Below are 27,133 nucleotides of genomic sequence, written 5' to 3'. Positions count from 1 at the left end.
ATGTCCTCCAGGGAAGATTTTTTAAATTTTTGTAAACTTTATATTTTTTTAAGTTTTAAGTAAATAAATAAATACCGAACTTAACATTTTGCTAGGAGGCCCATGCTCATTTTGGCCCAGATATAAAATGACCTCAGGGTTTTTTTGGGGGGGGGTTGCAAGAGAAATTTTTATAAACACAAAATTGTACTGAGTTGAAACACTGTATTATTAACAAAGCTTACGTCAGCATAGTTTCCCCCAGTAGCCTCTGTACCACTGTTCTGATTCTTCTCTGCTAAATGTGAGCTTCAGAATGTTTTAAGGGGGGAAGGCAGGACTTTTGATACATACACCAGGCTGGGCAGCAAGGCTGCCATGGAAAGGTCAAATGTTCAACCTTGAAGTCCTTAACTTTCACAGTATGTCCCACTGGGAGCAGATGTCTCGACCTCTAGTGGAGATCTGAAAACTCAGGGACGCTCAAGAGTTGAGCCCTGGGACGGGGCTAATCTCCACAAAAGACTCGGAATCAGGACTTGTGAGCCCTGGAGCAGTAAATAAGTGGGAGGATGAAAATCGTGGCCCTTAACACAGCATCAGGCTGTGAAGCAGATAAGAGGTGTACAATGATACATCTTTTTACAAAAATTTTTATTGAATTTACTCGGGTTGCATTTGTTAATGAAATTATATAGGTTTTAGGTGAACAGTTCTATAATACACCATCTGGATGTTGTATTGAGTGTTCGCCGCCCAGAGTCATCCCCACCAACCCCCCTTTACCCTCTTCTACCTCCCCCTGCCCACCCGCCTTTCCCTCTGCTCATCCCTGCACTTTCGTCCACATCTATGATACAATGATATCTCTTCTCTCTTAAAGAATTGGGAGCTATTTTTGTGCTCAGACAGAAAGCATCGTTCAGAATCTATATTCAGAGTTCAGAAAAACAATGCTTAGGGATTTAAGTGCCTATACAGAGGACCATTGTGACCTGACACCCAAGGCTAGACTTGGGCCAGCCCAGGGGAAGGCGGGTGGGCAGGTCTGTTTTCTAAAGCAAAAGGACCAAACTGTGATCAGTGAACCCAGAGTTGGGGGCTGCTGCCTCTAAGGACTGTGGTCTCGGAGGGAGTTGTAGGCGTAACACGTGTGTGAGCTCATGACCGAGACTGTTTCTCCAAGCTGTATGTAGTCTGTACCTCACACACCATCAATACGCTAAACAGTGGTTTTGTGCTTAGAAGAAACTGAATACAAGTTTCCTCTAAGCACATTATACTGGGCTGAATACAAGTTTTTTATAAGTAAATTATATTGGGCTGTCTTACACATGGCTATTGAGTTATTTGACCCTGGGATGTCAATATTTTGATTAAAAATATTTGATTAATAAATAAAAGGATGTTATGCGGTTTTATCTAATTTTGTCTATGGGGTGTTTATGTTGCTTTTTCCCCCAAGCGGCAAGGGGTCTGTGTTGGATGGTTGCACCTTTCCTACTCTATGTACAGTATCTGGATTTAAAGACATGGAAAGCATTCAAAGACCATACTCAGGCCATAATAGTAATTCAGTTGCTAATGGAGGCAACTGATCTCTAACACACAGCTTCCTTCGTGTTGCTTTAGTGCATAGGAGTAAAGAATATGCAGAAGCAGTGTGCGTTAACCACATGCTTCAGGGACTTCACGGCACTGCAGCCAGGGAAGTAAACTAGCTTCGCTCCCTTGCTGTCCTGTGAGCCCTCAGCCATTAACTGCCCATGCAACTTCGAGTTTCTCCAAACGGTCCTCACTGTCCCTCTCCCCATTGCCCCACTCCAGGAAGCCGGGGGAGCCGCCCATCATGCCCTATTTCATATTCTCAACCTAAATGCGGCGTGTGCTTCTTCCTTTCTTGGGGGGGCTGAGGCCATTTGGACGTGTCAGGAAAACGGGGCAGCCTTAAAGATGACTGATCCCCTTGTCAGCATGACTCGCTCAGGCAAGGACTCTTCCAGGTTAGCAGACAAGGCCCTTTTCGGTGGGCCTGCTCCTGTGGGGTCACAGAAACCAAATTACTGTGGGTTGCAAAGAATTAGCAGGTCATTTGAAAAGCAGACAACCCTTCACCCAGACTGTGGTTTTACATGCTCAGGTTCTCAGTCTGTGAGCTTTGGTGAGGGATCATTTTGGCTACTGGAAAAACCAGGGCGTATTTTTAATTTCTGGTTGCTAAAGCCACCTCATGTGTGGTCTGTGGATGACCTCTGTCTGCAAAATGACAGGGGAGGGAGGGGACGTGGTTTGGGGCTCGGGGCAGCCTTTCCACCAGGAGCGAGGGAGGGAGGCCTTGCTGAGCCATGTAGACACAGCCTGTGCTCACCGTGTTCTCCCCTGGGTTTCTTGGAAATGCCCTCCCTGCCCAGCAGTGGCCTTCCCTCTGGGCCCCTCTGGAGTTTTCCCCAGGGGGCCACCTTTGGAGCTCTGTTGGGTGGGTGCCCTACTGTCCAGAAAGAGTGTGCAGAACCAGCTTCTGAAAGGCAGCCATGCTGACCTTGCCGGAACCATCCTGAGTGGTGCCTCCCCGCACCAAAAACAACTCTGTGATAGTTTTCTTTATCACATTTGATTTTTACGGTGAAAATTTTTAAAAAATAGGAGCATGTTTAAAATTCGGCCTTGTGCCTGACTATTATTTGTAGCTGCTGCTGTCAGAAAATGGAAGGGTCTCATTCTGCCTCTTGGAGCATTTCCCAATTTAGCCCCCGCTCCCCAGCTATGGCTTAAAGTCCAAGTACCAAGATGAACGGAATCGTCACCCAAATAAAGCATCTCACCAGAGACCTTGCTGAGCCTGCCAATGGTATGTTGCTGCTGGCCCGTGTCCACACAGTGAGGTTCTCGTTCTCCTGCTCCTTGGTCACGAAGGCAACTCAAGGAGTTTGGGGCCCGGACCAGACAGGATCGATACAATAATACATTGAACACAGTGTCTCCCAGTTAGTTCCAGGACACTCCTCCGCCCTCCCTCCCAGCAGGGATTCTTCCTAAAAGACAGGCAGGTCCTGACTTTTCATCCCTGGGGTCTCAGGAACATCCATCCACGTTGGGGAACTGGAGTCGCAGTTGCCTGACCACATCTGAGCATCGTCTTTAGACCCCCTGGAGGCCTATCCCTACGGCATTGGTAAATCCCCAGGAGAACGGTGTGCGGATTGTACAGTTTCCTTCCTGCCTGGAAGTTTTTTGTTGCCTTTTAGAAAACAGCAGAAGAGAATCTGACAGGTGGTCTGGGCTTCTGGTCGGCCTCTTTGAAATCGCCTTCCCTCTCCCCTCCTCTGGGGAAGAGGCAGGAGGAAGACATTTCTGGGGTTCAGGATTAGCAAACTGGGGGAGGCAGGTGGATAGCAGCTTTCACTGGCTTTACCTTCAGCACCACCAGACAGGTTGGAGGCCCTCCAGCAGGTTTTTCCAGTCTCATCACTAAGGGCAGAGAGAGCAGACTGGCACCGTGGCCGGTCTTTGTATTGTAACATTGAATATATTTCAAAATGGCCTCGTGGTAGCTGGTTCTCAGTTTTGGAGAGAACAGTAGGTGGCTGTCTCCAACCCCATGCCCCTCTCAAAGCTCAGCGAGAAAGGGGAGACGGGGACACTCGGATCCCCTTGGAGAGAGATCCAGGCGGCTGGGGCTTTGGCTGCAGCTGAATGAGCTTCCAGCCTGAGGATGGTTTCCTTTTCTAATTCTTGGGAACTAGTTTGACGCTTTGGAGGGCTGTGGGCCTGGCAGTGGGGGCCACCCCACACCTGCACCCTCCTCCTCCCCCATCACTCAAGGCAACCAGGCCATTCACAGAGGCTGTGGCGCCCGAACCTCCACCTGCAGGCAACTGCCACCCGAGGGCAGGCAGCGGGACATGGATTTATCCGTCTTCCCTGCCTCCAACCTCCCCACACCCAGAGTTTGAGGCAGAGTGGAGGCGAGAGCTCTGGGAAGGCTGGGACAGCTTAGGGGTGGTGGAGGGGTACTTGCCACCCTGGACACAAATTTGGGCTGCAGAGCATTCCAGGGTCAGACAGTTGTTTGCATAAAAGCCAAAAGCCACTGCACCTGGGGTGGGGAGGCCCTCTGGGGAGGTACTCCCTGGCTTGGGGGAGAGGGGGGAAGGAAGGTGTCATGGAAAGTCCCTGAAGGACACGGGGTGTTGAATTTGCTGCGGTTTTGTTTTTAACTCTGTCTTGACCTGTGAAGTAGGCAGCTGCCTCCCTTCCCCCAAAATAACAGACCTTCCCCCAGAATAACATGAACATACCCAAGGAAAGGGCGCTGCAGTGGAAAGAATGGAGGTTAGAGGGCCTGTGGGTGATGTAAAATGCCCCCCTTCCTCAGGACTGAGGGGGCAGGAAGCCCCAGAGCAGCTTTTCCCATCACCTCCCTTCCCCCCCTTAGCCCTCTGGCCCCCTAGCCCAGAAGAGCTACCCAGTCAGATAAACCACAGCCCTGGGGGCGGCTGATGGATGGGAACTGGGGGGGCAGGTGTCACCTCCTCCCCCAGGCTCATCCTTCCACCGCTTAATCCCCATGCCACCCCCACTGGAATTACATTCTCAGCACCTCCACCTCCCTCTCACTTGCAGACCCTCGCTGCCCTCCCCAGACGTTCGTGTTGGCGGAAAGCGGGCAGCCAGCGACCCCAGAAAAGCTGTGAAGTCTCAGTAAAGCCGACAACTGCCTGATGCAGACTCCACTGCGCACGAGGACTCCTGGGTTCCTGTCCCAGCCCTGCCACTCTGGGGACGGGGGGGACCCTGGGCTCCTTGCTTTCCCTCTCTGGGCCTTGATTTCCCCCCGGAGTTGGGTCTCCGAAGTCCCTTGCATCTGGGCCACAGGCTGGTGTCAGCCCCACTGCTCCGCCAGGCTTCTCCCCTAACTCCAGAAACAAGAACAGCAGGGGAGGTCCCGCCCCTCTTCCCTCTCTGCGCACCAACTCGGAGCAGCTGGAGCTAAGGGTGATGGCGGCCCGTGACCTTCCCAAGTGGTCACTTGTTTAACCGTCCTATGACATTCCAGCAGTGCAGGGGCCAGGGAGGTGACAGCGGGAGGCTCTGCACGCTGGGCCTCCGTCCTCTCTCGGGATCTCCTTCTCCGCGAACCTGGTCTCCAGATTCCCGGGGCGGGCGGGGGTGGGGGGCGCCGAGAGAGCAGAGCTGAGGCCGCGCGGGGGGTGGGGAGGCGGCGCGGCGCGAGGTGGGAGCCGAGGGGGGTGTGAGGGGAGGGGCAGCTGCACTTCTGAGAAACAGCTCGGGCGCCTCGGCAGCCCGCAGCCTAACCCCCCGCCTGCGGCTTCACAGCTCGCTCCTCCTGCCGCCCACGCCGCTCGGGGCCTCTCCGGGGGTCGGCAGCCCCCGCGGAGGCGGTGGTGGCAGGGAGGAGCGGCGGCTCGGGGGGGTGGAAAACGGAGGGGGGCGTGGGGCGCGTGACACCCAGGAGTGAAAACCCGCCGCCCGCTCGGGGCCGCGGGCGCCGGACCCCGGCCCGCCCTCGGGTCCCCCTCCACCCCCACCCGGCACTCTCCCCTAACGCCCGGGGCGGGATCCAGAAGTGAAACCCCGCGGGGTCACAGCCCAGCGCCGGCGCTGCGCCCCGCCCCGCCCTTCCGGGCATTGCAGCCCCGCAGGATCTCCCGGCGCTCGGGCGACTGCGGGGAGGAAGCCGGGGAGGGGAAGGGGAGGCGCCCCGCGGGATCGTCTGCACGGCGCGGCCTGCGCGCCCGGGGGTGCCCGCCGGTAACCACCAGCGGGAACCTCGAGAGGCGCCGACCTTTCACAGGAAGAGGCGCCTGCACTTCTCGTCGCGGCCGCTGGGTGTCACTGCCGCCGCGCGGCTGAGCCGGGCCGGGAGCTGCGGAGTGGCGCGGGCGTGGGTGGGTCTCTGGGAACTTTTGCCTGGACTTCGCCCTCCCCATGCAACCCCCTACTCCTACCCCGGATGCCCCACGATGCTTGGATGCAGCGCTCAGACCTCTTCCACACTCCTGGTTTCCAAAGGCCGCTCCCCAGCCAATCGACTCTCAATGAACAAACTAAACCCCTAGCCCTAAGACCCGATGGGCTTCTTGCCCTGCCCAGACGCCCCATCCCCCATCCCGGCAAACGCGCCGCCTGGAGAAGGGGACTGGCCTTCCAGTAGCAAAGACCGAGGTGGGTGGCTCTGCCGGGCGGGCGCACGCAGCCCCCCGACGGCCCAGTGCCCCTCGGTGGCAGTAACCGCTCGCAGGTCAGGTTGTTCCAGACGGAGGGGAGGATGGAAGGGCGGGCAGCAGGTGCAGATCACCTTCCGCACGTGTTTTGGTGCCAGAGTGACTGTGGGGTGGGTCCCCCGGTGCATCCTCACTCCCACTCCAGGCTCACCTGATTCAGGTCATGCCCTATTCACCCAGGTGACTTTCCCCACCCCCAGCTCTCCCCTTAGATGTGTGGGCCGGGGTGGCTCAGCTTGGAAGAAAGGAACGAAAAGCTGGAAACCTGTATGGGAACTGATGGGTTTAAGAGGGCTCTGGGTGAGCCGAAGCTGGGAGAAAGGAAATACCCTGAATGCTTTGGACAACTGGAGTAGTATATGCTAGAAGTGCCCGCTTCTACTACCCTGGATCTAACTCAGGGCGCAGGTTGGGCAGGTAGATGCAGAGGAACACGCCCGGTTGGCTGTGTCTCCAACTCCGAGGTCAAAGGGCCCAGCTGCTTTTCAGAGACCCTAGCAGTATGCACGTGGTGCCTCTGAAAGAGTGACACTGGCCTCCCAGTTCCCCTCAGTCTTTTGAAAACTACCCCAAGATAAACCCAATCCAAGTATAATAAACTGTTTACCATGAAAATGCAGCTACAGCTAAACAGCCCCCTGGGTACCCAGCAAAGAAATACCTGCCCCTTCGTTGGGGCAGATGCAACCTTGCAACAAAACACCAGAGGCCCCGGTCAGGGCACATGCCTGGGTTGCAGGCCAGTTCCTTGCAGGCTAACTACCAGCAGGGGATGCACAAAAGGCAACTATACATTGATGTTTCTCTCCCTCTCTCCTTCCCCTCTAAAGATAAATAAATAAATAAAATCTTAAAAAAAAAAAACCACCAGAGGCCACATAGTTCAAAGCACATGGGGTTCGCTGGCAAGCCTCATTAGGGCCAAGTAGCAGACACCCCTTCTCAGCCCAGCCAGCACCCCCACCTCCATCCAACACCCCTTCCTGTATGGAGATCATGGGCGACCCCTAGGATTGTCGGCTCCCCGGCGGCTCTAGACTCCAGTCTGCAAGAGCCAACTCCCCCCAGGTCCAACTCCCTCTCCCACCCCGCTCCCAAGACCCCACCCCTGTTGGAAGCTCAGAGTCTGCTGTCTTTAGAGGCCACTGGGCACCTCACCCTCAGGCCCCAAGGCTGAGGTTCTGACAGGAAAGCCGATGCCACAGACTCCAGTGCTGTGCAGGCTGGAACAACCCCCGAGCTCTCTGGGTGCCCGTCACTGTCTGCTGGACCCGACCGTGGACCAGATCCGTGTTCCAGTACTGGAGGCCTTTTCCCCAGACATGTCAGGAAGACAAACTCCCAGATATGAACGCAGTGCTCGGCCCCGATCTCACCCCAACCTGCCCCCAACCCCGCTGGAACCCTTGGAGTCCAGGAAGCTGTTAAAGAACTGCTTAAGTAGACAGTTCAGAGGAAAGGATCGCCTGAGAGCCTTGGTCCCTCGCTCCTTTCCTTCCTCCCTCCTCCCTCCAGAGGCACTGGGCCACCAGAAAGGAGCCAGGCAGGGTCACTGACCTAATGTTGAACCCTCAAACCTGCACCAGGAGGCCCTTCTTCACCTGTGAACTTGGAAGCTGCACAGATTTCATTGATGTCGGAGGAGCAGGGAGAGCATGACCTGGCCAGAGCTCTGTCTGTCTGGTTGCCCCCACCCCCACCCAGGGCATCCTGGGGAGGTGGGCTCCCTACAATCACGCCCACCTATTCCCAGAGTCCAGAAAACTGACACCATCTCTCCCTGCCCTCCACACGTAAACAGGCAGGGAGGCCAGGTCTGTGGCCACACCCCCCACAGGCCAGGGTGCTGCCAAGGATGGTTACGTGGTACCCTGGCTCCAGGCTCACACTGGCCACACCAGCCCAGGGGTCTCCCTGCACTGCTGCACTGCAGGCTATTTAGGACCAGGGCCTGGGTCCTCTTCAGGATGGAGAGACTATGGGGTATTTCCTTTCCCAAATTTCTGAGGTGATTTCTTTTTTTGGGGGGGGGATTTTATTTATTGATTTATCTTTAGAGGGGAAGGAGAGAGGGAGAGAAACATCAATGTATGGTTGCCTTTTGTGCGTCCCCTGCTGGGAGTTAGCCTGCAGAGAACTGGACTACAACCCAGGCATGTGCCCTGACTAGGAATCGAACCGCGATCCTCTGGTTCGCAAGCCAGAGCTCAATCCACTGAGCTACACCAGCCAGGGCTGAGGTGATTTCTTTAAGAAGCACCTGTAATTCTTAAACTCAAACCCAGTAACTTGGTATTGAAAAGGCAGTATCTGAGGTTTCAGCTTCTACCTTCTCCACAATGTGCCTGCCTGCTTCCCTCCCACCAGCCCAGCTTGCCTCAAAACCACAAGCTTCCACTATTTAGCACTTCAGCTATTCTTGGTGGTCCCTTCTGCCGTCTGGCCTCAGTGGGTCATGTTGCAGCCTTTTTAGAGGTACAGCAGCAGCCTTCCCACATCCTCAGAGCTGGGGCATCTTGTCCTGGGTCCCTCTGTGAGTTGGCCCCGAGGGGCCCTTATCCCCCACACTCTGGGCTGCTGCCTGTTCTCCAAGAAGCCAGAGATCTCAGTCAGTCACCAAGGGTATCCGGCTGCCTATTTCAAGCACCCAGCTCAGCTGCCACCTATAAGGCCCTGTAGCAGCTCAGGTCTCTCATAGTGATTAGCGCTGGGAGAGAAGGGGCAGAGAACAAAGGGAAGGGCTGTGTTCTACCACCTGCAAGACAGGCAGAGTCAGGCCTCTGTCCCTAACTCCTTCTATGACCTCAGGTGGCTCACTCTCTGAGCCTCAGCTTCCCATTTCTGAAGTAAAGATGATATCTGTTTCACATACTCTGATTAGCTGGGTGACATACAAGGGCTTTGTCCCTTGCCCAGTGCCCCAGGTTGTGAAGCGACACTGGGTCCTGTTGTTTTTGTTTGTTTGTTTGTTTGAATATGTTATGTGTTTTTAGAGAGGGACACGGAGGGAGAAAAAGAAGGAAACATCAATGTGTGGTTGCCTCTCAAGCGCCCTCTACTGGAGACATGACCCACAAACCAGGCATGTACCCTGACAGGGAATTGAACTGGCGACCCTTTGGTTCCCAGGCTGGCACTCAGTCCACTAAGCCACACCAGCCAGGGCTGGGTCCTGTTTTCATGTAGCCTAAATCTCTGGACATGCTTAAGAGATGACTCATTCTGACTCCTTTGCTTTTACCCCAGCTGGTACCCTCGCACCCCATACCTTGCAAGTGGCCATGGGCATCCCTGGCCAGCCACACAACTAGCTCGGGCCTGAGGAGTAGCCGACGATGCGGCAGTTCTGGGAACTGTGGCTTAGGATGGCAGGCAGCAGGATACACTTGTCCCTGCCTCCTCAAGTCCTGCAGAGAAGACACAAACTCCACACCGCTCTCACACCTGGGTCACACCTGGGTTGCACTAAGTTCTTTGGGGTGAATTCCTAGCAGGTTCCAGGCTAGAGGGTGGGTGAGGCCTCTCTGCTACTTCCGACTGAGAGGCCTCGTCAGGGGCAGCTGCTGGGGCTGCCCAACCTGGCCCAAGGGCTGCCTGTGGTGGCTGGTCCATCTCAAGGTCACCTCTGAACAACCGACACCCCCCCACCCCCCCACCCCCAGCCAGAGACCAGAGCTGCAGAGACGCGAGAGGCTCTGCAGGGGAGGATCCCCATTATGGCCACTTAGGAATTCCGCCTGGAAGCAGCAGAACAGCCCTGACCTGGCCCTTCCACAGGGTGGAAGCCCTGGCTGTGCCGCTCGCTGAGATGGTGGGTGAGGAAGGGCAGGTCTCCTTCCTCACCCACCATCAGCTTCCTCACCCACCACCTTGTGCCCAAACCATCTCAAAGACTTGGGGAGAGATTCTCCATGAAATACAATGGGTTCTCCCTTATACACTTATGAATTTTTAAGCTTAGAGAATAATTTTTTCACCCCCTAGCGCCATCATCCAGCTTCAACCCAACCTCAACCGCTGACTCTGCTCACACCCTTTCCCCTAAACTTGCCTTATTTTATCATTTCACTAATAAATACTCGAGAATGAATCTCACACTTTTTTTCAAAAACCATAACCACAATCCTATTACCACACCTTAAAAAGTTAACCATAATTCCTTAATATCACCAAACGTCTCATCAGAGTTCAAATTTCCCCCAATTGCTCATAAATGTTCTTTGCAGTTAGCTAGTTTGGATTTGAATCAAATAAGGTCAACACATTATGTTTGGTTGATAGGTGTCTAAATTTCTTGAAATCTAGAGCTTTCCCATCTTTTCCTGTAATTTTTTTTTTTTTTGGTTGAAGAAACTGGGTTATGTTCTGTAGTTCCCCAGTCTGCACCGAGGCCGCTGTATCCCCACGTGTCATTTCACGTGTCCCTCTGGCCCGTTCCGAGCAGCCAGTCCAGGGGCTCCAGCCTCTTTCGCCTCACGCACACGTGAACTGGTCACCAAAGCTCTGCAGCAGGCTGACAATGTACTGTTCGCCACTCTGACAAAAGGAGGTATGATTCTGACTTAGTCATGCCGGACAACTACGGCGGTGCTGCATGTTTTTATCCGACAATCGAAGGGAAAAGAGGCCAGTGCCCCTGACTAAACAGTCAAGTGTTGCAGGTTTTGAAAATTCTCACAGCGCACTGGTTGAACATCGCTGAACTGGTTGTCGAACCCAGGGCATGAGATTTAGGTTTGATTGTCGGCAAACAATGGCTCATGGAGGTTCAGGTCTCGAGGGTCTGTCCTCCGTGATCTGAAGGTTCAACAGCAGGTTGCTGTGTTGCCGATCTGCAATACTGATTAAAGTCCTCCATCATGTAAGAGCTAGAATGGTTAAAACCCTCAGACAAGTTTATTATTTATTTATCTTTAGAAAGAAGGAGAGAGGGAGAGAAATATCAATGTATGGTTGCTTCTTGTGCATCCCCTGCTGCGAACTGGCCTGCAACCCAGGCATGTGCCCTGACTGGGAATCGAACCGCCATCTTTTGGTTCGCAGGCCCATGCTCAATCCACTGAGCTACACCAGCCAGGGCAGACAAAAGTCTTTGGACAAAAACATAGGCTGGCATGGGCGATGGGCAGAGCCCAGACCCCTGCAGACTCCCCCAGGGGAGTGAGCAGATTCGTGTGGGAAAGGTCACTCTGGATGCTGAAGGGCAGGCTGAAGAGGGAGTCTCAGGGCTGAGCCACGCAGGATTCCGTTTATATGATTTCTGGAGGGGGGCGGAGCTATTAGGACAGGAAGTGGATGGGGGTGGGGAGGCGGCAGAGGAGATGACAGTGTGGGGAGGTCACTGAGCCATCCTGTGACTTGGCGGGGGTGGTAGACTGGTGCCTGTGTTTATGTCAGGACCTGTTACCCCAGGACGTGCAGAGGATGGAGATGCTGCCTGACTCATCTCCAGCGCCCTCCTAGAGTTACCACCATAGATTTAGGCCCTATGAGGAAATCTCACCTGGATGGCAGTCCTTGTCCATTCCTTCACTTCACATGCAATTACTGGACACTCTCTATAGGGCAGGCTCCATGCCGGGCACTGGAGGCTCTCACGTGAGCAAGACCACCCCTGCCCTCAGGATCACCCAGGCTGGCCAGTGTGTGGCATCTCTCCACCTCACACATTCACCAATGCCTGGCGCGCACCTCTCCTGCTCCCCTTCTCTGCCCCAGCTAGCCGGAGCTTGCCAGACAGAACTCAGGTGTATCCAAAAATAATTTTTATTGTCACTAGTATAAAACAGAGATCAACTGGCCTCTCAGTCTGTACAAAGCGTGGGGCATAAGACCACCTGGGCTGCCCCCGTTTCTCCCATGATGCCCTGCCCCAGGGCAGTGCCCCGGAAGGAGCTCCACAAAGGCGAGAGGGCCACCCCCAAGTGCCTTCCCTTGAGGAGACGGGCTGAGGACGAACTGGGGAGGGAGCACTTTCTGCCTCAGTGAAACAAAGGAGCAGAGGAGAAAACTGGAGGGGGGGGGAGGGTCCTCCAGGCTCTCATGATCCTGTACCCGCGCTCTGCACCCTCCGAGTCCCCCTGATGAGCACAGGGCTGAGACATGGCCTGCCCTGCAGTGGTCAGAAGGCCACACTGGTACAGCTGTGGCGCAGGAGGCAGGGCAGGATGCCTCGGTTCAGCTGGTGGAACTCCACGAGCTGCAGCAGGTCGGTGAAGCGGGTCTGGCCCTCGTCCATGCTGAAGTAGAGGCGGCCTGCCTCCTCGCTCTGCGGTATGACCACAGGGAGTGGGCTTGAGGGGCTCCCTCCTGGGCCAGACAGAAGTCCCCAGTGCTCATGCTCAGGCAGAGAGAAAGGAGAGGGTGGGAGACCCAGACACAATGCTGACCGGGAGTGGAGGGCGGGGTGACAGGCTGCTGGGTGTCCTGTGTCCCCACACAGGAACCTTGGACTCTCCGGGATCAGGGGAGTACTCACCGGCAGGATGAGATAATGCTTGACTTTCTGCAGATGGCACAGAGAGAGGACAAAGCCCTGGGGGTTCCGCTGACTCTCCCGGACCAGGAACAGTCTGCCAAGAAACAAGGCCACATCAGCTGAGGACACACGGCCGCTGCCTCCGCGGGGTCTCTCTTACCCCTGGGCCCACCGCGCCACCCAGCCCGGCTGCCCCTTACCCGTCCACCAGGCCTTGCTGGGAGATGAGCCGCTGACTCTCCTCTCGGGAAATGCGCCCATGGAACCAGGGTTGGGTTCGGTGGATGGCTGGGGAGAGGGGATGACAGATGGGCAGTCACTTCAAGGAGGGGACCCCCCCTACTAACACCCTCACCATGAATGCTCGTAGAAGCCCCTGCCCACAGGGATGCTGGGCCCTCACCCACCTGCGCTGAGGCTCGTGCCTGAGGATGGGGTGGGCAGGCTGAAACGGTGGTTCGTCTTCTTCTGCAGAGCGGATGGGGACAGAGGTCAGGGTGTCAGGGTGTGGCTGGGAAGGAATGTGGAGCCCCTTTCTGCACCTGGGGCCCTCCCCTCACCCGTCTCTTTCTCCCGCTCCATGGAAACCCATTTGGAGAGACATCCCCCAGAAGGAACATGCAGATGGGTGCAGGCTCTCACCCTCCAGGCATGGGCCTCTTCCAGGGCTGCATTCAGAGCCTCCCGGGGGTTCTCGATGACACGTCCAGCGTGGCCAGAGAAGTCCATGGCCACTAGGGTGTTATCAGAGACACTCCTCTGCACACAGGATAGGACAGGGAGGGGAGAGGTGAGAATAGGGCCCGGGTGTTCCTGGAACCGGGTCTGGGTACCCACTCCAGCTGACGCCCCTGTGGACACTCACCAGGGGTGGGGGTCCCACACAGGACGGGCGCAGGTGGCGAGACTGTGCCTGCTGATAATTCTTATACAGCTGCACCCCATACTGGGGCATGGAGAGAGAAAGAGGGCCTGAGGTCAGGCAGGTGCTAGGGTCGGGGCTGTGACCCCGCAGACCAGGCCTCCCCAGCAGCAAGCCTGCGTCTCTGCCCCAGGATAAGGAACTTCCTGAAGCACAGCTGTGACTCCAGCCTTGGTCCAGGGACTCGGGGAGAGCAAGGCCATGCTGCTCCCGCATTGTGGAGACCCCCTAAAGGCAGAGCTATCAGGCCTCCCTCGGGCTGAGGACGCCGAGGGCCGGGCCACCACCCCTGCCACACCCAGGGCCTTACCTTGAAGAGGCGGAAGGCAGATAACCAGCAGGTACGGCTCTGCTCATCTTCACTGCAGAAGACGCGAAGCCCCTTGTGGCCATTTCGAAGCTTATTCGGCTGCAGGGAGAGAGGAAACTGGCTGGTTCCATATCTGCCTTTAGGACCAGATGTGTATCCCATCTCCGAGGGGCAAGGGCAAGAGGCAGGGTGCAGGGAGAGGAGTCTGGGTGTCCAGATGGAGCTCAGAAGCCCCAGGTAGGATCCTGGGGACCAAGCAGCCCCCATTCCCTCCCAGGCCAGGATCTTCACCTTGATACAGAAGCCGAAGTCTGTGGGCATCCCGTAGAGCTTGCGGCCCTGAGTCACAACATACACGTTGGACTCATTCACATCTGCCACGTACTGCAGGTGCCTCGGATCCTGCTTGGCAGAGGTGAGAAGGATTTGGTATAGGCAGACTCTCTCCCCCAATTACTGCCCCCTTAAGCCAGCTGAGGAGGTATCAGACCCAGAGAGGGGCAGAGAGATGCCCCAGGTCACAGAGCAAATAGAAGTAGAAGCAGGACTTGAACTCAGTTCGCCTGCCTTTCCCATTGCTACCTCCCGGGCAGGGAAGCTGGGCAGGAAATCGGAGCAGCTGAGGGTCTCGGGGCCCAAGGTGAGAAAGATCCAGGAGTTCCAATAGGGAAGGAACACCACCCAGCAGGGCCAGAGGGGGTCTCGGGAGTGGCTATCACCCTCCAGACCTTACCTTGGAGGTGCCCTTGGTGGAATAGTAGAGGCCAGACCGGCGCAGGAAGCAGAAGAAGCGTTTCCAAAGCTTTCGTCCCGAGCCCCGCAGCTGCAGGAAGCCCTGGATCTCTGGGAAGCTGCCTGCGTTCAGGAAGTTCTGAGGCCAGAGAAGAGCAAGAAAAGGGTGGGAGGTCTCGAGGAGGCCCCACACCCACACGTGTGTGCGCACGCGAACCTTTTCAGGGCCCGCCTTTAGGAGAAGAGGTGCTCCACATGCATTTATTGTCCCCATGGAACAGGACAAAGCTGGCACTCAGGCAGGGAAAGTGACATGTCCACAGTCACTCAGGACTGTGCTGGGTCTTTTCCACCACACAGGAGGCTTAAGGCTTAAGGGCGGAGAAGCGATGGGGGTCCTAGGGAACCAGGACTATGTGGGTGGTCCCTCACCTGGATGAGGTCGTCATGGGAGATGTCTGTCTGCGCGTCCCGACAGCTGGAGACCATCTTTTCTGGGAACAGGGAGTGCTGTGGCAGGAAGGAGTCTGGAGTCAGCAAGGACTGTGGGTCCAGGGTGGGGATCAGGGTGTCCCATTGCCCAGAACTCCCCACCCCCCACCAGACACACACACACACTCACTGGGGAGCTCTTGAACAGCTCATACTTGGCGAAGTTTTTCCGAAAGACAAAGCGGCTGTCTCCACCGATAGGCCAGGCAGCCTGCACTTCCACCACTGATTCATGGTCCTCCAAGCCCCGCTCTGGGGTCAAGAGCCAAAAAGCAGGGGTCAGTGGAGATCAGCCAGGCCTCATGGGTGAACCACCAGCCTAGCCCAAGGCGGGAAGCATTGCCTCCTGGCCCGGGCAGCACCCTGTACCCAAAACTCACCCAGCGCCAGATGGGGGTGGCACTCCACCAGCCCCCAGTTCTCGTCACTGAGGGCGTGAGCTCGCTGCACCAGCATTTCACACACGTAGCGTGCCGTGGCACCTGCCGCCACCTCCACTGACCGGCAGGCTCCATCCTCGCTATACACTTTTACTACCTGCACCCCAGGGATTGCAGATAACTTGAGGAAAAGCAAAGAGCGGTTCTTCCCCTTACCCGACCTGCTATGCCCCTAGGGACCCCTGGCCAAATTCCCCCGCCTCCACACAGTGCCATATCCACCCCAGTCCTATGGCACCCCCCCAAAACCCTGCATTCTCTTTCCCAGGGCAACTCACATGGGGACAGCTGGCGTTCCGAGGGAGCAGCCCCCTTGCACTGGAGGGTCCCCCAAGAATGGGGTTCTGTGAAGGAGGACTGCAGAGCTCGGGAAAAGGGTTGGGGATAGAAGGTAGAGAGGCTGTCCGCAGCTCCTCCTCTCGAAGTTTCCTGTGTGGAATGGGGAGGAGCTGACTTTAAGCTTCTATGTATCTCCCAGCGCCGACCCACGCTGCCCAAGCCCCCCCGAGCCCCATTGTACCTGCTGGTCGGGATGGGCAGAGGCTGAGACCTCTTCGCCTCCCCAGGAAGAGGGGCATCAGGAGGCGGGGGAGTCCCAGGAGGAGACCCAGGAGGGGTTCCAGGGGTCCGAGGGGCTGGGTATGGGTCTTCGGGGGAGCTGCTGTGACGAGGTGGAGACAGACCCAGCTCCATGGCATCTGAGGGAGAAGAAGGGGCTGGGTGTTGCCGCTCTGGTGCCCTTGTGCTGGGGAGAGAGGTCGAGTGGGCCCAACCTCCTGACTTCACACAGCCGTCAGGTGCCCCTCAGAAGGTACCCAGCACTTTATCGCTGGCCCTCTCACTGGAGTTTCCCCAGAGCTTTTGCAGGGGGTGGGGTGGGGTGGAGTAAGCCCATTTTACCAAAAGGGACACCAAGTCCCTGAGAAGGAAACATTGTTGCTCTCACGGCAAGTAAGCTGAGGAGTGGGACGGTGTTGGGACCCTAGTCCAGTTGCTCTTGCTTTAGCCCCAGGAGGCTGCCCGGGGGAAGAGCTAAGAGGGTCACCCCACCACAAGGTGGGGAACAGCAACAGACTCCACAACCCACAAGTTGTCTGGGGCTCAAGCTCTCAGTGTTGGGGCAAAGGGCCACGCGCCCGTCTGCGAGTGAGCGGGCACAGGGCACTCCTCTGGGCTGTGCACCGGGTTTTTCCAGAGTTTTGTTGCCAGACCTGATGCTAGAACCTGTTGTGGCAACGCATGCCCAAGTGCTGAGTGATTCAGGGGGAGAAGGATGGGAACCAGGAGGGCAGGAGGCGGGCTCAGCTGTGAGGGGAGAGGGCTGAGAACCAGGAGGGCAGGAGGCGGGCTCAGCCGTGAGAAGAGAGGGCTGGCCGGGGCCCTTGCCCCAGCAGCTCCCACGGCTGCGTGCTCTCTTGAAGCACCAATGCTAGAGCCACCTCCTCTGACCCACCTTCCTGAAATCTCCACCTTCAGTCTGGAGGGCTCCCGGGGCAGTGTGCTGAGGTCTCTGTGCCAGTTACTGCCCATCTGCCTCACCCACCCACGGGTCTGAACACACGCAGCTCTCCTAGGCAGGGCCAGGGTCTTCCCCACATCTCAGCACCCACAGGTGCTGCATGGAAACCCAGGACAAGAGCAGGAAAAATGGGGCAAAGATGCCCATGCGGGTAGAAGTGGTGCAGGTGCCTTCTCCACAGGAACAAGACCCTTTGTCTGGGTTGAGACCTGGGAGGACCTGGGAGACCTCACCAGTTCCAGGCCCTGCCCACTCTCTGGATACTGGACCAGTGTTTTCAGGCTGCCGTGGGCACCTGAGATTGACCCCCAGGATAGGCCAGGCCCCTGACCCTTAAGTGAGAGAATTAGGGGATCTGGGGGACAGATGAGTCAGGGCGGGGCGGGACAGCAGTGCCTGGGGCTCTCCATTCAAACTTGACTCATCTTTGCAACTTCCTGACTTAGGAGAAACACAAACAACCCTGCCTCTACCCACCCCCCCCCCTTCACTCCTACCCCCAACCTACCAGCCTGGGAGGAATGGGGAGGCACAGGGCAGGAACAAGATGTGGGGGAAGGAGGATGCAGGGCCTGAGGCTCCTTTGACATCATCTCCTCCTTCCCCACCCTAGGCCTACCTCCACCTCTCCAGTCCAGGTGGGACCTGCAATTCAGCCCCCCGTCCAGTAGCCACCACCCAGCCCAGGAGCCCCCTCACCCGGGAAAGAGAGAAAAGCCCAGCATGGACTCAGAGTCCTGTCTGGAGTGGAGCCAAACTCCTACTGGTGGCCCTTGCCTACCAAAGACACGGGTGAGGTGCACTCCAGGAGCAGGAGTGGAAAGTCAAGACACCTAAAAGGCCAGACAGGCAGACAAGGAAAGGCCCAGGAGACAGGGAGCGGAGCTGGGGGCCTTGATGGGAAGGGGAAGACACACCCATCTTTGACCACAGAGAGACAGCACTATACCAACACCAAAACACAGAGCCCCACTCCCAAGCCCTGGTAGCTGCATTCCAGGGAAGACTAGGGAGAGGGGCTGCAGGGCCTCCCACTCCAGGAAGGCAGAGACCAGAAGTGGGGTGGTCTGGGTCCTCTCCTCCAGCACAGGAAGAAGGGGAATTAGGGCCCTGAGTGGAAGGGGAGAGGGAAATTTTAAGTCAGATTAGAATTCGGCTTCAGGGGGCGGGAGGGCCACTTAAGACCTGGGTCTGGTCTTCAGATCCCTCCAGCCCGAGCTCCAGGCCCCTGTCCGGCCAGAGTGGCACAGTCAGGGCGAGATAAGATGGGAGAGCTGAGGTCCTGGGCTGTGGAGCCTGGGCCGCCTCCTTGCCAGGGTATCTGAAGTTTCCAAATGGGGGACCTAGGAAATTCTCTTCTGTGTAAGAAACCGAACCCCCAAATCAATCTGATTCTTCACTGCTGCAAGTCCAAGCGGGTGGCTTCCCGCAACTCCTCTCCGGCCCCGCGGCTCCCGCCGCTCCCGCCCCACCCTCCTTCCCGCCCTCGGTGCCTCCTTGTTGACTTCCTGAATCTTGCCCCACCTGGCTGGCCCCCAAGAGGGGGTGGCTGGGCCCAAGTTTAGGGCCAATAGAAAACAAGGCCACCTTGGATGCTTCCCAGGGTGGGGGGAGGGGCTGGCAGAGCAGAGGCCCGGGCTGGGGGTCTGGACGTGACTGGCAGGCCCGGGACTTGCCCTGTACTCCACGCCCCTCCGCCGTTGGGGTTGATTGTAGGGGACACGACTGAGCCTTTGGGAGCGTTGTCGGGGTGCAGGGCCCAGCCTTTGTGACCCGGAGTTGTGGGAAGGGACCAGGACCCTGAGGCCCCGCCTACTCCCTCACTTAGGAAGAGACGCCCAATGGGAGGGGGGCAGCTCTTTTAAAGTTTAATTTGGGAAGAATGCTCGAGTGTCCGTGGAGTTAATCATTACAGGCTGCTTGCTCTGACGAAGGGCCCCCCCAGCACGGAGTCCGGGGGAGAGGGGAGAGCGGAGTCCAGGACGGGCAGACCCACAGGGGGCATTCCTGAGTGGCGATGGGTTTGGGGCGCCTTCCACCCGCGGACAGGTGCGCTCCCCACGCCAGCGTGCCTGGGAGACCCAGCCCGGGCCAGTTGGCTCCAGCCAATCCACACATTCAAGACCATCTCCCACCCCCTTTCCCTCCCCTGACCCCCAGCACTGCAGACCCCCGCAGCATCCGGCCTTCGGAGCCCACCTCCTACTGAAGCCAGGAGAGACACCCCCCCCCGCCTGCTCCGCCCCCACTTTCCCATCCGAGGGCAGGACCCAGTGAGCAGAGATACAATCCACAGAGATGGAGCTCCAGCAACGTAGAGAATCCCTCTCTTTTACCAAACAAGTTGGAGGATGCCTCCTCCCCCGCCACAGAGACGTCCGTCTTCGGTAAAGACTTGGGGGACCTCACACTGGAGTAAAATCGGGCTGAGTGAGGGAGCGATTCCCGGCAGCTCCCTCGGTACTCGGACCCCGTTCCGAGGACGGGGAGGGGCTAGTTTCAGCGGGAAAGCCGCGTCTCCGGAAAGAACCTGAGATCTGCCTTCCCCGTCCCCATCAGCCCGCTTGCCGGGGGGCTGGGGGAGTGGGCACAGAGACGGAAGGAAGGAATGCAGAGGGCAGGAAACGAGAAGAGGGAAAACCTGGGGGCAGATGGTGAGGAGTGGGCAGGATGAGAAACTAGAGGAAAAGAGAAATCGAGGCCGCGGAGTAACACAGCAACACAGCAGGAGGCCGAACCTTCCCAGGTTGGTCTCGGACCTGCCAGCACTCCCCACCCCCGGGAAAAAATGCACGCTTTGGTCCTTACCTGGACCCTGGGCGTTGGTACACCTGGCTGGGGCCGCGGGTTTGGGAGGGAGACGCCAGGCCCTTAACTACCTGTCCCCCTCCTGCCCCCGCCCTTGGCCTGACATCACTGAGAGGGGAAGGGGAGGAGGGAGCCAGTCGGCCGCCCAGCCGCTCACCTGGGCAGCCAGCCAGCCCCTGGCCCTGCGGCGGGCACCGCCTGGGGCCCTAGTGTGGCTGGGGGTGAGTGCAGGTTGTCGTCTGGGACCGATCTCGGTCCCCTTACCTGGAGAAGCCTGAAGGGGAGTAGCAGGACCCAGGGTCCGAAGTCCGGCTCAGTCTAGGGACCCTTAGACACCTGGACTTGACTTCAAACCCACCCCTCTTCTCTACAGGTGGTGGGAGGCTGTCCCGACTTCGGACGTGGAATTGGGTGGAGGGTAAGCCTTGTGTGTGTACAAGCTCCTGGCCCAAGGAAACTAAAATTATCCCGTGCAGGTGGGGGCGGGGCCTGGGGGAGGAGCACGGGCGGAGGCTGCATCAGAGGGGCGGGGACTCCCCGAAACTCTACACCGGCTGGGATTGTTTTTGCCCTTCTTCGCCGAGCAGCAGGTGCCAGGGAAGGGGCGGAGGCAACTAAACAGCCTCGAGAGCGAAGACTTAGAGTCCTCGTGGCCTGGGAGGGAGAGGCGAGGGGCGGGAAGGTAAGGGGAAAGGGCCCTGCCTACTGTCCCCCCTTGCCCCCCTCCGCAAACCCGGTCTGTTCATTGGCCAAGCTAGAGGGTTCTGGGTCCCACCCCCTGGGCAAAGGGCACTCTGCGAAAGAGAGACGCTAACCAGAGGGAAGACCAGCAACATGGCCTTGCCCCTTGACCTCCAGCCAATCTGGCCACCCAGGCGGCATCCTAGCCCCGCAGAGGACCCAAGGAACGTCTTCCCTTCTGAGCAACGTCCAGGGGCCCAGCTTCTCCTTCTGAAATTGAAGGGGTAACTCGGGGTCTCTGGATGGAAGGAGTAATGCAGGCAAAGCCCTGTTCAGGCGCCAGGGGGCTCCCGAGAGCAGCTCTGTCCTTCAGCACTAGGCAAACACTAGGGCTGGGGGAGGGCTTGGAAAGCTGAGATCAAAGGCAGAGGCCACCTCCCAGACTGAAGTGAGTACTGGTTGGTAAATAAACAATCCGTAGGTTGATAAGAGGTCTGCCCTGGGGACCATGAGAATTGCCTTCAGCCTCAATTCTCTCCAAACTGGGTTTTCCTAGGAAAAACCAGTATGAGTGGCCTAAGCAAAGAAGTGGGAGAGGGGGCGGTGACCTGGGCCGTGGCGCAGCTGATGCAAAGTACAGTAGACAACTCACTCAATCATTCCTTCATTCGTTCAACTAATATTTGTCAAGTCTCTGCCATATGCCAATCCGGTGCTCGGTCCTAGGAATCCAGTGGTGAACAACAAAACAAACCCCTCCCTTGTCCTCATGCAACCCAGTCAGGGAGGTTGTTATTAATCAACGAATCATACAAACAATATGGAATGACAGGTGACAGCTATGCTGGGAGAATGACTCACCTAGGGGTGCAGGGAAGACTTCTCCCTGCAAGTCACAATTGAGCAGAGGGGAAGCTGTCCGGGGCAAGGAAGTGGGTGTGGAAGGTGTGGGGAAAGGCCAGTGCTCCGGGCTCAGCTGTGTTTCTCCCATTTGGCCTGTGACCACCTGCCTCCAAGTCTCCCTTGGCTTGTATTAAAAAACAGATCCTTGTGCTCCTCCCCACCTGCCGAATCTGCCTCTGGGGGCAAGACCCAGGAATGTGCGGTACTGACCGGCCCTCAGGTGGTTGTTCCGTAAACCACGTTGAAGAGCCATCCATCCTGTCTGTCCAGACCAGCAGGAACTATGGGCAGAGGCCAGACCCTGCAGGGCCTATCTGGGCTTAAGCAGAGGTACAGAGGAGCAGGCAGATTCATATTTGGGAAAGGTCACGCTGGTTTGAAGGATGGGTTGGGAAGAGAGTCCAGGCTCAGAGAGCTGAGCATTGTAGGATCGCATTTATATGGATTTCTGGAGAGGGTGGAACTGTAAGGACAGAAAGCAAAGTCAAACGCCTTTTAAGGTGTCTTGACTTTCCACTCCTGCTCCTGGAGTGCACCTCACCCGTGTCTTTGGTAGGCAAGGGCCACCAGTAGGAGTATGGCTCCACTGCAGACAGGACTCTGAGTCCATGCTGGGCTTTTCTCTCTTTCCCGGGTGAGGGGGCTCCTGGGCTGGGTGGTGGCTACTGGACAGGGGCTGAATTGCAGGTCCCACCTGGACTGGAGAGGTGGAGGTAGGCCTAGGGTGGGGAAGGAGGAGATGATGTCAAAGGAGCCTCAGGCCCTGCATCCTCCTTCCCCCACATCTTGTTCCTGCCTTGTGCCTCCCCATTCCTCCCAGGGGGTAGGTTGGGGGTAGGAGTGAAGGGGGGGATGGGTAGAGGCAGGGTTGTTTGTGTTTCTCCTAAGTCAGGAAGTTGCAAAGATGAGTCAAGTTTGAAGGGAGAGCCCCAGGGACTCCGTTGGTGGTGGGAGGGGGGAGAGGGGCTGCCACTAGGGGCACAGGGACTTGTGGGAGGTAAGGGACTGTCGTGTCTTGGTCACGATGGTGGATGTACAGCCATGTGTGCCAGGACTTACCCAAAGGTACACCCAGGAGGACGAATTTTACTGGGCACAAATTGTATCTGAACTGTTTAAATAAAAAAACAACAAAAAATGGATCCGTAGATCAATGAAACAGAATCAAGAGTACAAATATAAACCCTTACATTTCTGGTCAATTGATTTTTTTTTAAGATTTTATTTTATTTATTTATCTTTAGAGGGGAAGGAGAGAGGGAGAGAAACATCAATGTATGGTTGCCTTTCGTGCATCCCCTGCTGGGAGTTGGCCTGCAGGGAACCAGCCTGCAACCCAGGCATGTGCCCTGACTGGGAATCGAACCGCAATCCTCTGGTTCACAGGCCAGTGCTCAATCCACTGAGCTACGCCAGCCAGGGCTGGTCAATTGATTTTTGACAAAGTGCCAAGACCATTCATTGTGGGAAAGGATAGTCTTTTCAGTAAGCGGTTCTGGGACAACTGAATACCCACATGCAAGAAGATGAATTTAGAGTCTTACCTCACACAAGGTACAAAAAGTAATTCAAAACAGATCATCGACCCAAATGTAAGAACTAAAACGGAAAAACTTCTTAAACCATGAGAGAAAATCTTTACGACTTTATGTCTCAGCTACATCAGCAAAAGCACAAGTGACAAGTGAAACAATTGGTAAATTAGACCTCATCAAAGTGAAAATGTGTCGCCCTTCCAAAGACACCATGGAGATTTTTCTTAATTGTCAAACGCTGAAGTAAATATTTGCAAATCATATATCTGATTTAGGACTTTGTATCCAGAATATATAAAGAACTCTCACAAATCAATAAGAAACAAACAACCCAATTTAAAAATGGGCAAAATAGTTTTTTCTAAGTAGATGTTTTTCACAAGAAAAGGTGCTCAACATCATTGTTCATCAGAGAACTGTGAATTAAAAACACAATGAGCTCTGGCTGGTGTGGCTCATTGGGCTGAGTGCCCACCTGCGAACCAAAGGGCTGCCTCTGGTTCGATTCCCAATCAGGGCACATGCCTGGGTTGCAGGCCAGGTCCCCAGTTAGGGGCGTAGAGGAGCAACCACACATTGATGTTTCTGTCTCTCTCTTTCTCCTTCCCTTCCCCTCTCTCTAAAAATAAATAAGTAAAATCTAAAACAAACCACAATGATATACCACCTCGCATCCACCAGGATGGCTATAATCAAAGGGGCAGACAAGTATTGACAAAGACGTGGGGAAACAAATCCTTATATATTGCTGGTGTAATGTAAAATGGTACAGCCACTTTGAAAAACAGCTTGGCCGTTTCTTAAAAAGTTAAACTGACCATACAACCCAGCAGTTCCACTCCTAGGAATCTACTCTAGAGAAATGAAAACTCACACACATACAAAGGCAGTTACACGCACATCCATACCAGTGTTATCCAAAATAGCCCCAAAGTGGCCCTGGACAGGTATCGACGCTCCATCCGTCGAGCGTCGATATGCACCAAAAGATTCCGGGTGGATCCACAGTCAGGGCGCACACTTAGGTTGCCATTGAATCTCTTGTCTGGGCTGCATATGGGAGGCAGCCGACCAATCGGTGTTTCTCACTTGGATGTTTTTCTCTCTCTTTCACACCCTTCCTCCCTCTCTAAAATCAAGGAGCATATCCTCAGGTGAGGAGAAGAAGAAGATGATGAAGCAGCAACTGCTGCCACCCAAACTGGCAACTTAAGTGTCCACCAGCTGGTACTGAATAAACAAAAGGTGGAATATCCATACAATGAGATACTAAGCTACAAAGAGGAAAAAACTACTGTTACGTGCCACACCACAGATGAACCTCAAAACTTCATACTGAATAAAAGAAGCCAGAAGCATAAGATTGCATATTATATCACTTTATTTACATGACATGTCCAGAAAAGGCAAATTTATAGACAGAAAGCAGATCAGTGGTTGCCTAGGATTGGAGCTGAGAGGGGGACTGACTGCCAACAGGGAAGAAAGGCGTCGTGAGGTTGATGGAAATGTTCTGTAACCGGACTGTAGCGACAGTTGCACGGATCTAGAAATCATGGTTTACAGATGAATGGTTTAAAGAGACGCCAGTGTGGGTGGCGGGGGACTCAGCAAGGGAAGAAGCAGTGAGACAACCTCCCTTTCTAGAGTTGCAAAATGAGAATAATGATGCCAACCTGTGGTGAGTCTGAGTGACAGGGAGGTGCAGGAAGTGGGTGCATGTGATGGGAGCATAGAGCTTAAGGACTGGGAGCCCCAAAGCCTATGGTTCCCAAATGCAGGGGGAGAGGCGGCTGTATCAACAGTTTAGAGTTTAAGAGTCAGAAATACTTGCCTTGCGTCCTGGCTGGCGTAGCTCAGTGGATTAAGCATGGGCCTGCGAACCACACAATCGCGGTTCAAGCGGTTCAATTCCCAGTCAGGGCAAATGCCTGGGTTGCCCGCCGGTTCCCAGGCGGGGGCGCACTGGAGGCAACCATACATTGATGTTTCTCTCCCTCTCTCCTTCCCTTCCCCCTTCCCCTCTAAAGATAAATAAATAAAATCAAAACTTGCCTTGCCCTGAAATTGCCCTGGATTGCCCTGGTGGTTCAGTTGGTTGGAGCATTGACCCACACGCCAAAATTTGCACGCCAAATTTGAAGGTTCGATCCCCAGTCAAGGAATGCACGGAATGCACCCCAGACCGCGACAACTGATGGATGTTTCTCTCTTACATCTATGTATCTCTCTCTAAAATTAATAAAACGTATTCTCAGGTGAGGAGTAAAAAAAAAAAAGGAGAGTCACAAATACCCGAGACCCGAGTGTGTGACTACAGGGTGGTTAAAATGTCAGCGACATGTCAGCGAGAAATGGAAACTATTCCATACCATTAGCCTACCTCAGGCCTTGCAACTCCTTGCTCCACCACATTCTCTTGCTGGAAAGCTTCAGATATTTCATTAGATTAAATAAGGCCGAGAAAGTCCAGGGGATACCAAGTACAGGACAAGCCCGAGAGCCCGGAATGTGGTCTAGACTGGTCCACCCAGCTGGGAGCCCTCAGGCTAAGGGTCGGGTCAAAACACAGAAGTGGCCTGCAGGGGGCGCCCGGACGGAACGCACGGCCCCGCCCCTTCACAAGTCCGCTGTGTCGCGTCACACCCGGAAGTAGCGGCTGGAGCGGAGCCGGCCACAATGAGCGGGGACGTGGGATCGACGGCCGCGGATCCCCATCCCGGGGAGGTGCAACCGGGCAGTGGGGTCCACCTAATAGTGGAGTTCTGGTGAGCGGCTCCAGCCGTGGGGTTCCGGTACGGACGGGGGGTGGGCCCACGGGAGGTCCCTCCCCCCGGAACCCAAGCGGACCCCAGTTATCCTCGCCCTAGTGAACCCTGCGGCTTTGAGGCGGCCTACCTGGAGCTGGAGAGTGCCGTGAAGGAGCAGTATCCCGGAATCGAGATCGAGTCGCGCACGGGAGGCCCAGGTGAGGCCCGGAGAACACCTGCTGAGTCAGTGTTCTAAACCTCAGCTCCACGCTTTCTGTCTCTGGCATTGTGTGTTTTAGTGTCCTGCAATATCCTGCACAGAGTAAAATGTCCAGACAACTTGACTCCCCACCCAAAGGTGGGCGTGGGGGGGCCACAGGTGAATCCTGCGGAAAATCCTGAATCCAGAGGAAAATCGGAGAGACTGTGGGAGTATAGATCTGGAAGGGAGGGAGCCCTTCATTGAGTTCAAAGAAGGGACACATGTGACGCCTCCCGTAGGTTCCTTTGGCTTGACCCAGAGTTGGGAAGTGGCTTAAAGAACTGCAAGTCTCTACTGAGGCCGGTGGAGGACAGGAAGGAGTCTGTGCGAAGTCTGAGTATGGAGGGCTTTCTGACTGTTTTGCCTCTTCTCAGTTTACAGTTCATTCGTTGGTTTATTTAATCCCAGGGGCCTTCGAGATCCAGATCAATGGACAGCTGGTGTTCTCCAAGCTGGAGAATGGGGGCTTCCCTTATGAGAAAGACGTAAGTATTTGCAATGTCCGGAGTACCCCTGATTCACCATGGCTCTAAAGTAGCACATCATCCCATTCCCCCTCTCTGCCCTGTAGCTCATTGAGGCCATCCGAAGAGCCATTAACGGAGAACCCCTAGAAAAGATCACCAACAGCCGCCCTCCCTGCGTCATCCTGTGACCACATGGGGTTTCAAGTTCCCGCTCTGTTCTGGGATCCAAACCCTGGCCTCCGGTTTGGTCCTGCTGAGGGTTCCCCACTGCCTCTTACCCCTCACTTAGCCCTGGTGGCTAAGGGACCCTGGTCTCTACTTTGCCCCTTTGGGTGCCAGGAGAGAATGGACACTTCTGTTGATCTGGAGGGTAGAAGAGGCCCTCCACTGACATAACCACAGCCACCTTATACCCCTTCCCCGGATTACTGTCCACAGAAGCCCTCTCCCCTCTCCAGCTGAGCCACACGTGTCAGAGGCCACTGGAGTTCTAATTTATTTTCTACTAGCCCCGGGTGATGTCAGCTATTGGCAATAAAGTAGCACTACAAATACCTGTGCCAACCAGTGTGCATTATGTCCCGCCTGGGAGTGTGGGGGAGCCTCGGGA

The 27,133-nt window shown here is 55.8% G+C and overlaps 2 protein-coding genes across 5 annotated transcripts; one reads left to right on the top strand and one right to left on the bottom strand.

Moving 5' to 3' along the window:
• Positions 1 to 10,493: 10,493 nt before the first annotated feature.
• GRB7 (growth factor receptor bound protein 7) lies at positions 10,494 to 20,394 on the bottom strand. Of its 3 annotated transcripts, none has more exons than XM_037033337.1 (15): positions 20,190 to 20,394; positions 16,119 to 16,296; positions 15,877 to 16,027; positions 15,539 to 15,695; positions 15,289 to 15,410; positions 15,099 to 15,176; positions 14,668 to 14,805; positions 14,226 to 14,336; positions 13,935 to 14,033; positions 13,568 to 13,648; positions 13,345 to 13,461; positions 13,110 to 13,170; positions 12,903 to 12,990; positions 12,703 to 12,796; positions 11,973 to 12,492 (listed from the first exon to the last, which is right to left on the bottom strand). In XM_037033337.1, exons 2-15 carry the CDS (start codon positions 16,289 to 16,291, stop codon positions 12,346 to 12,348), a joined length of 1,617 nt encoding a protein of 538 aa, XP_036889232.1. In that variant the 5' UTR covers positions 16,292 to 16,296; positions 20,190 to 20,394; the 3' UTR covers positions 11,973 to 12,345. The 3 variants fall into 3 exon arrangements, with proteins under 3 accessions (XP_036889233.1, XP_036889232.1, XP_036889231.1); XM_037033336.1 differs by lacking the exon at positions 20,190 to 20,394 and adding an exon at positions 19,926 to 20,118; XM_037033338.1 differs by lacking the exons at positions 11,973 to 12,492; positions 20,190 to 20,394 and adding an exon at positions 10,494 to 11,056.
• A 5,032-nt stretch (positions 20,395 to 25,426) lies between these two features.
• On the top strand, positions 25,427 to 27,077 carry MIEN1 (migration and invasion enhancer 1). 2 transcript variants are annotated; one of them, XM_037033589.1, is made up of 4 exons: positions 25,669 to 25,812; positions 25,915 to 26,012; positions 26,465 to 26,541; positions 26,628 to 27,077. In XM_037033589.1, exons 1-4 carry the CDS (start codon positions 25,724 to 25,726, stop codon positions 26,709 to 26,711), a joined length of 348 nt encoding a protein of 115 aa, XP_036889484.1. In that variant the 5' UTR covers positions 25,669 to 25,723; the 3' UTR covers positions 26,712 to 27,077. The 2 variants fall into 2 exon arrangements, with proteins under 2 accessions (XP_036889483.1, XP_036889484.1); XM_037033588.1 differs by lacking the exons at positions 26,465 to 26,541; positions 26,628 to 27,077 and adding an exon at positions 26,094 to 26,419 and having other exon boundaries at positions 25,427 to 25,812.
• The last annotated feature ends 56 nt before the right edge of the window (positions 27,078 to 27,133 follow it).

The sequence above is a fragment of the Sturnira hondurensis genome, unplaced genomic scaffold, assembly GCF_014824575.4.
Source record: "Sturnira hondurensis isolate 20B ecotype Veracruz unplaced genomic scaffold, ASM1482457v3 Scaffold0021632, whole genome shotgun sequence".
NCBI lineage: Eukaryota > Metazoa > Chordata > Mammalia > Chiroptera > Phyllostomidae > Sturnira > Sturnira hondurensis.
The sequence above is the reverse complement of the archived record's forward strand: the minus strand, read 5'-3'. Positions and strand labels throughout refer to the sequence as shown.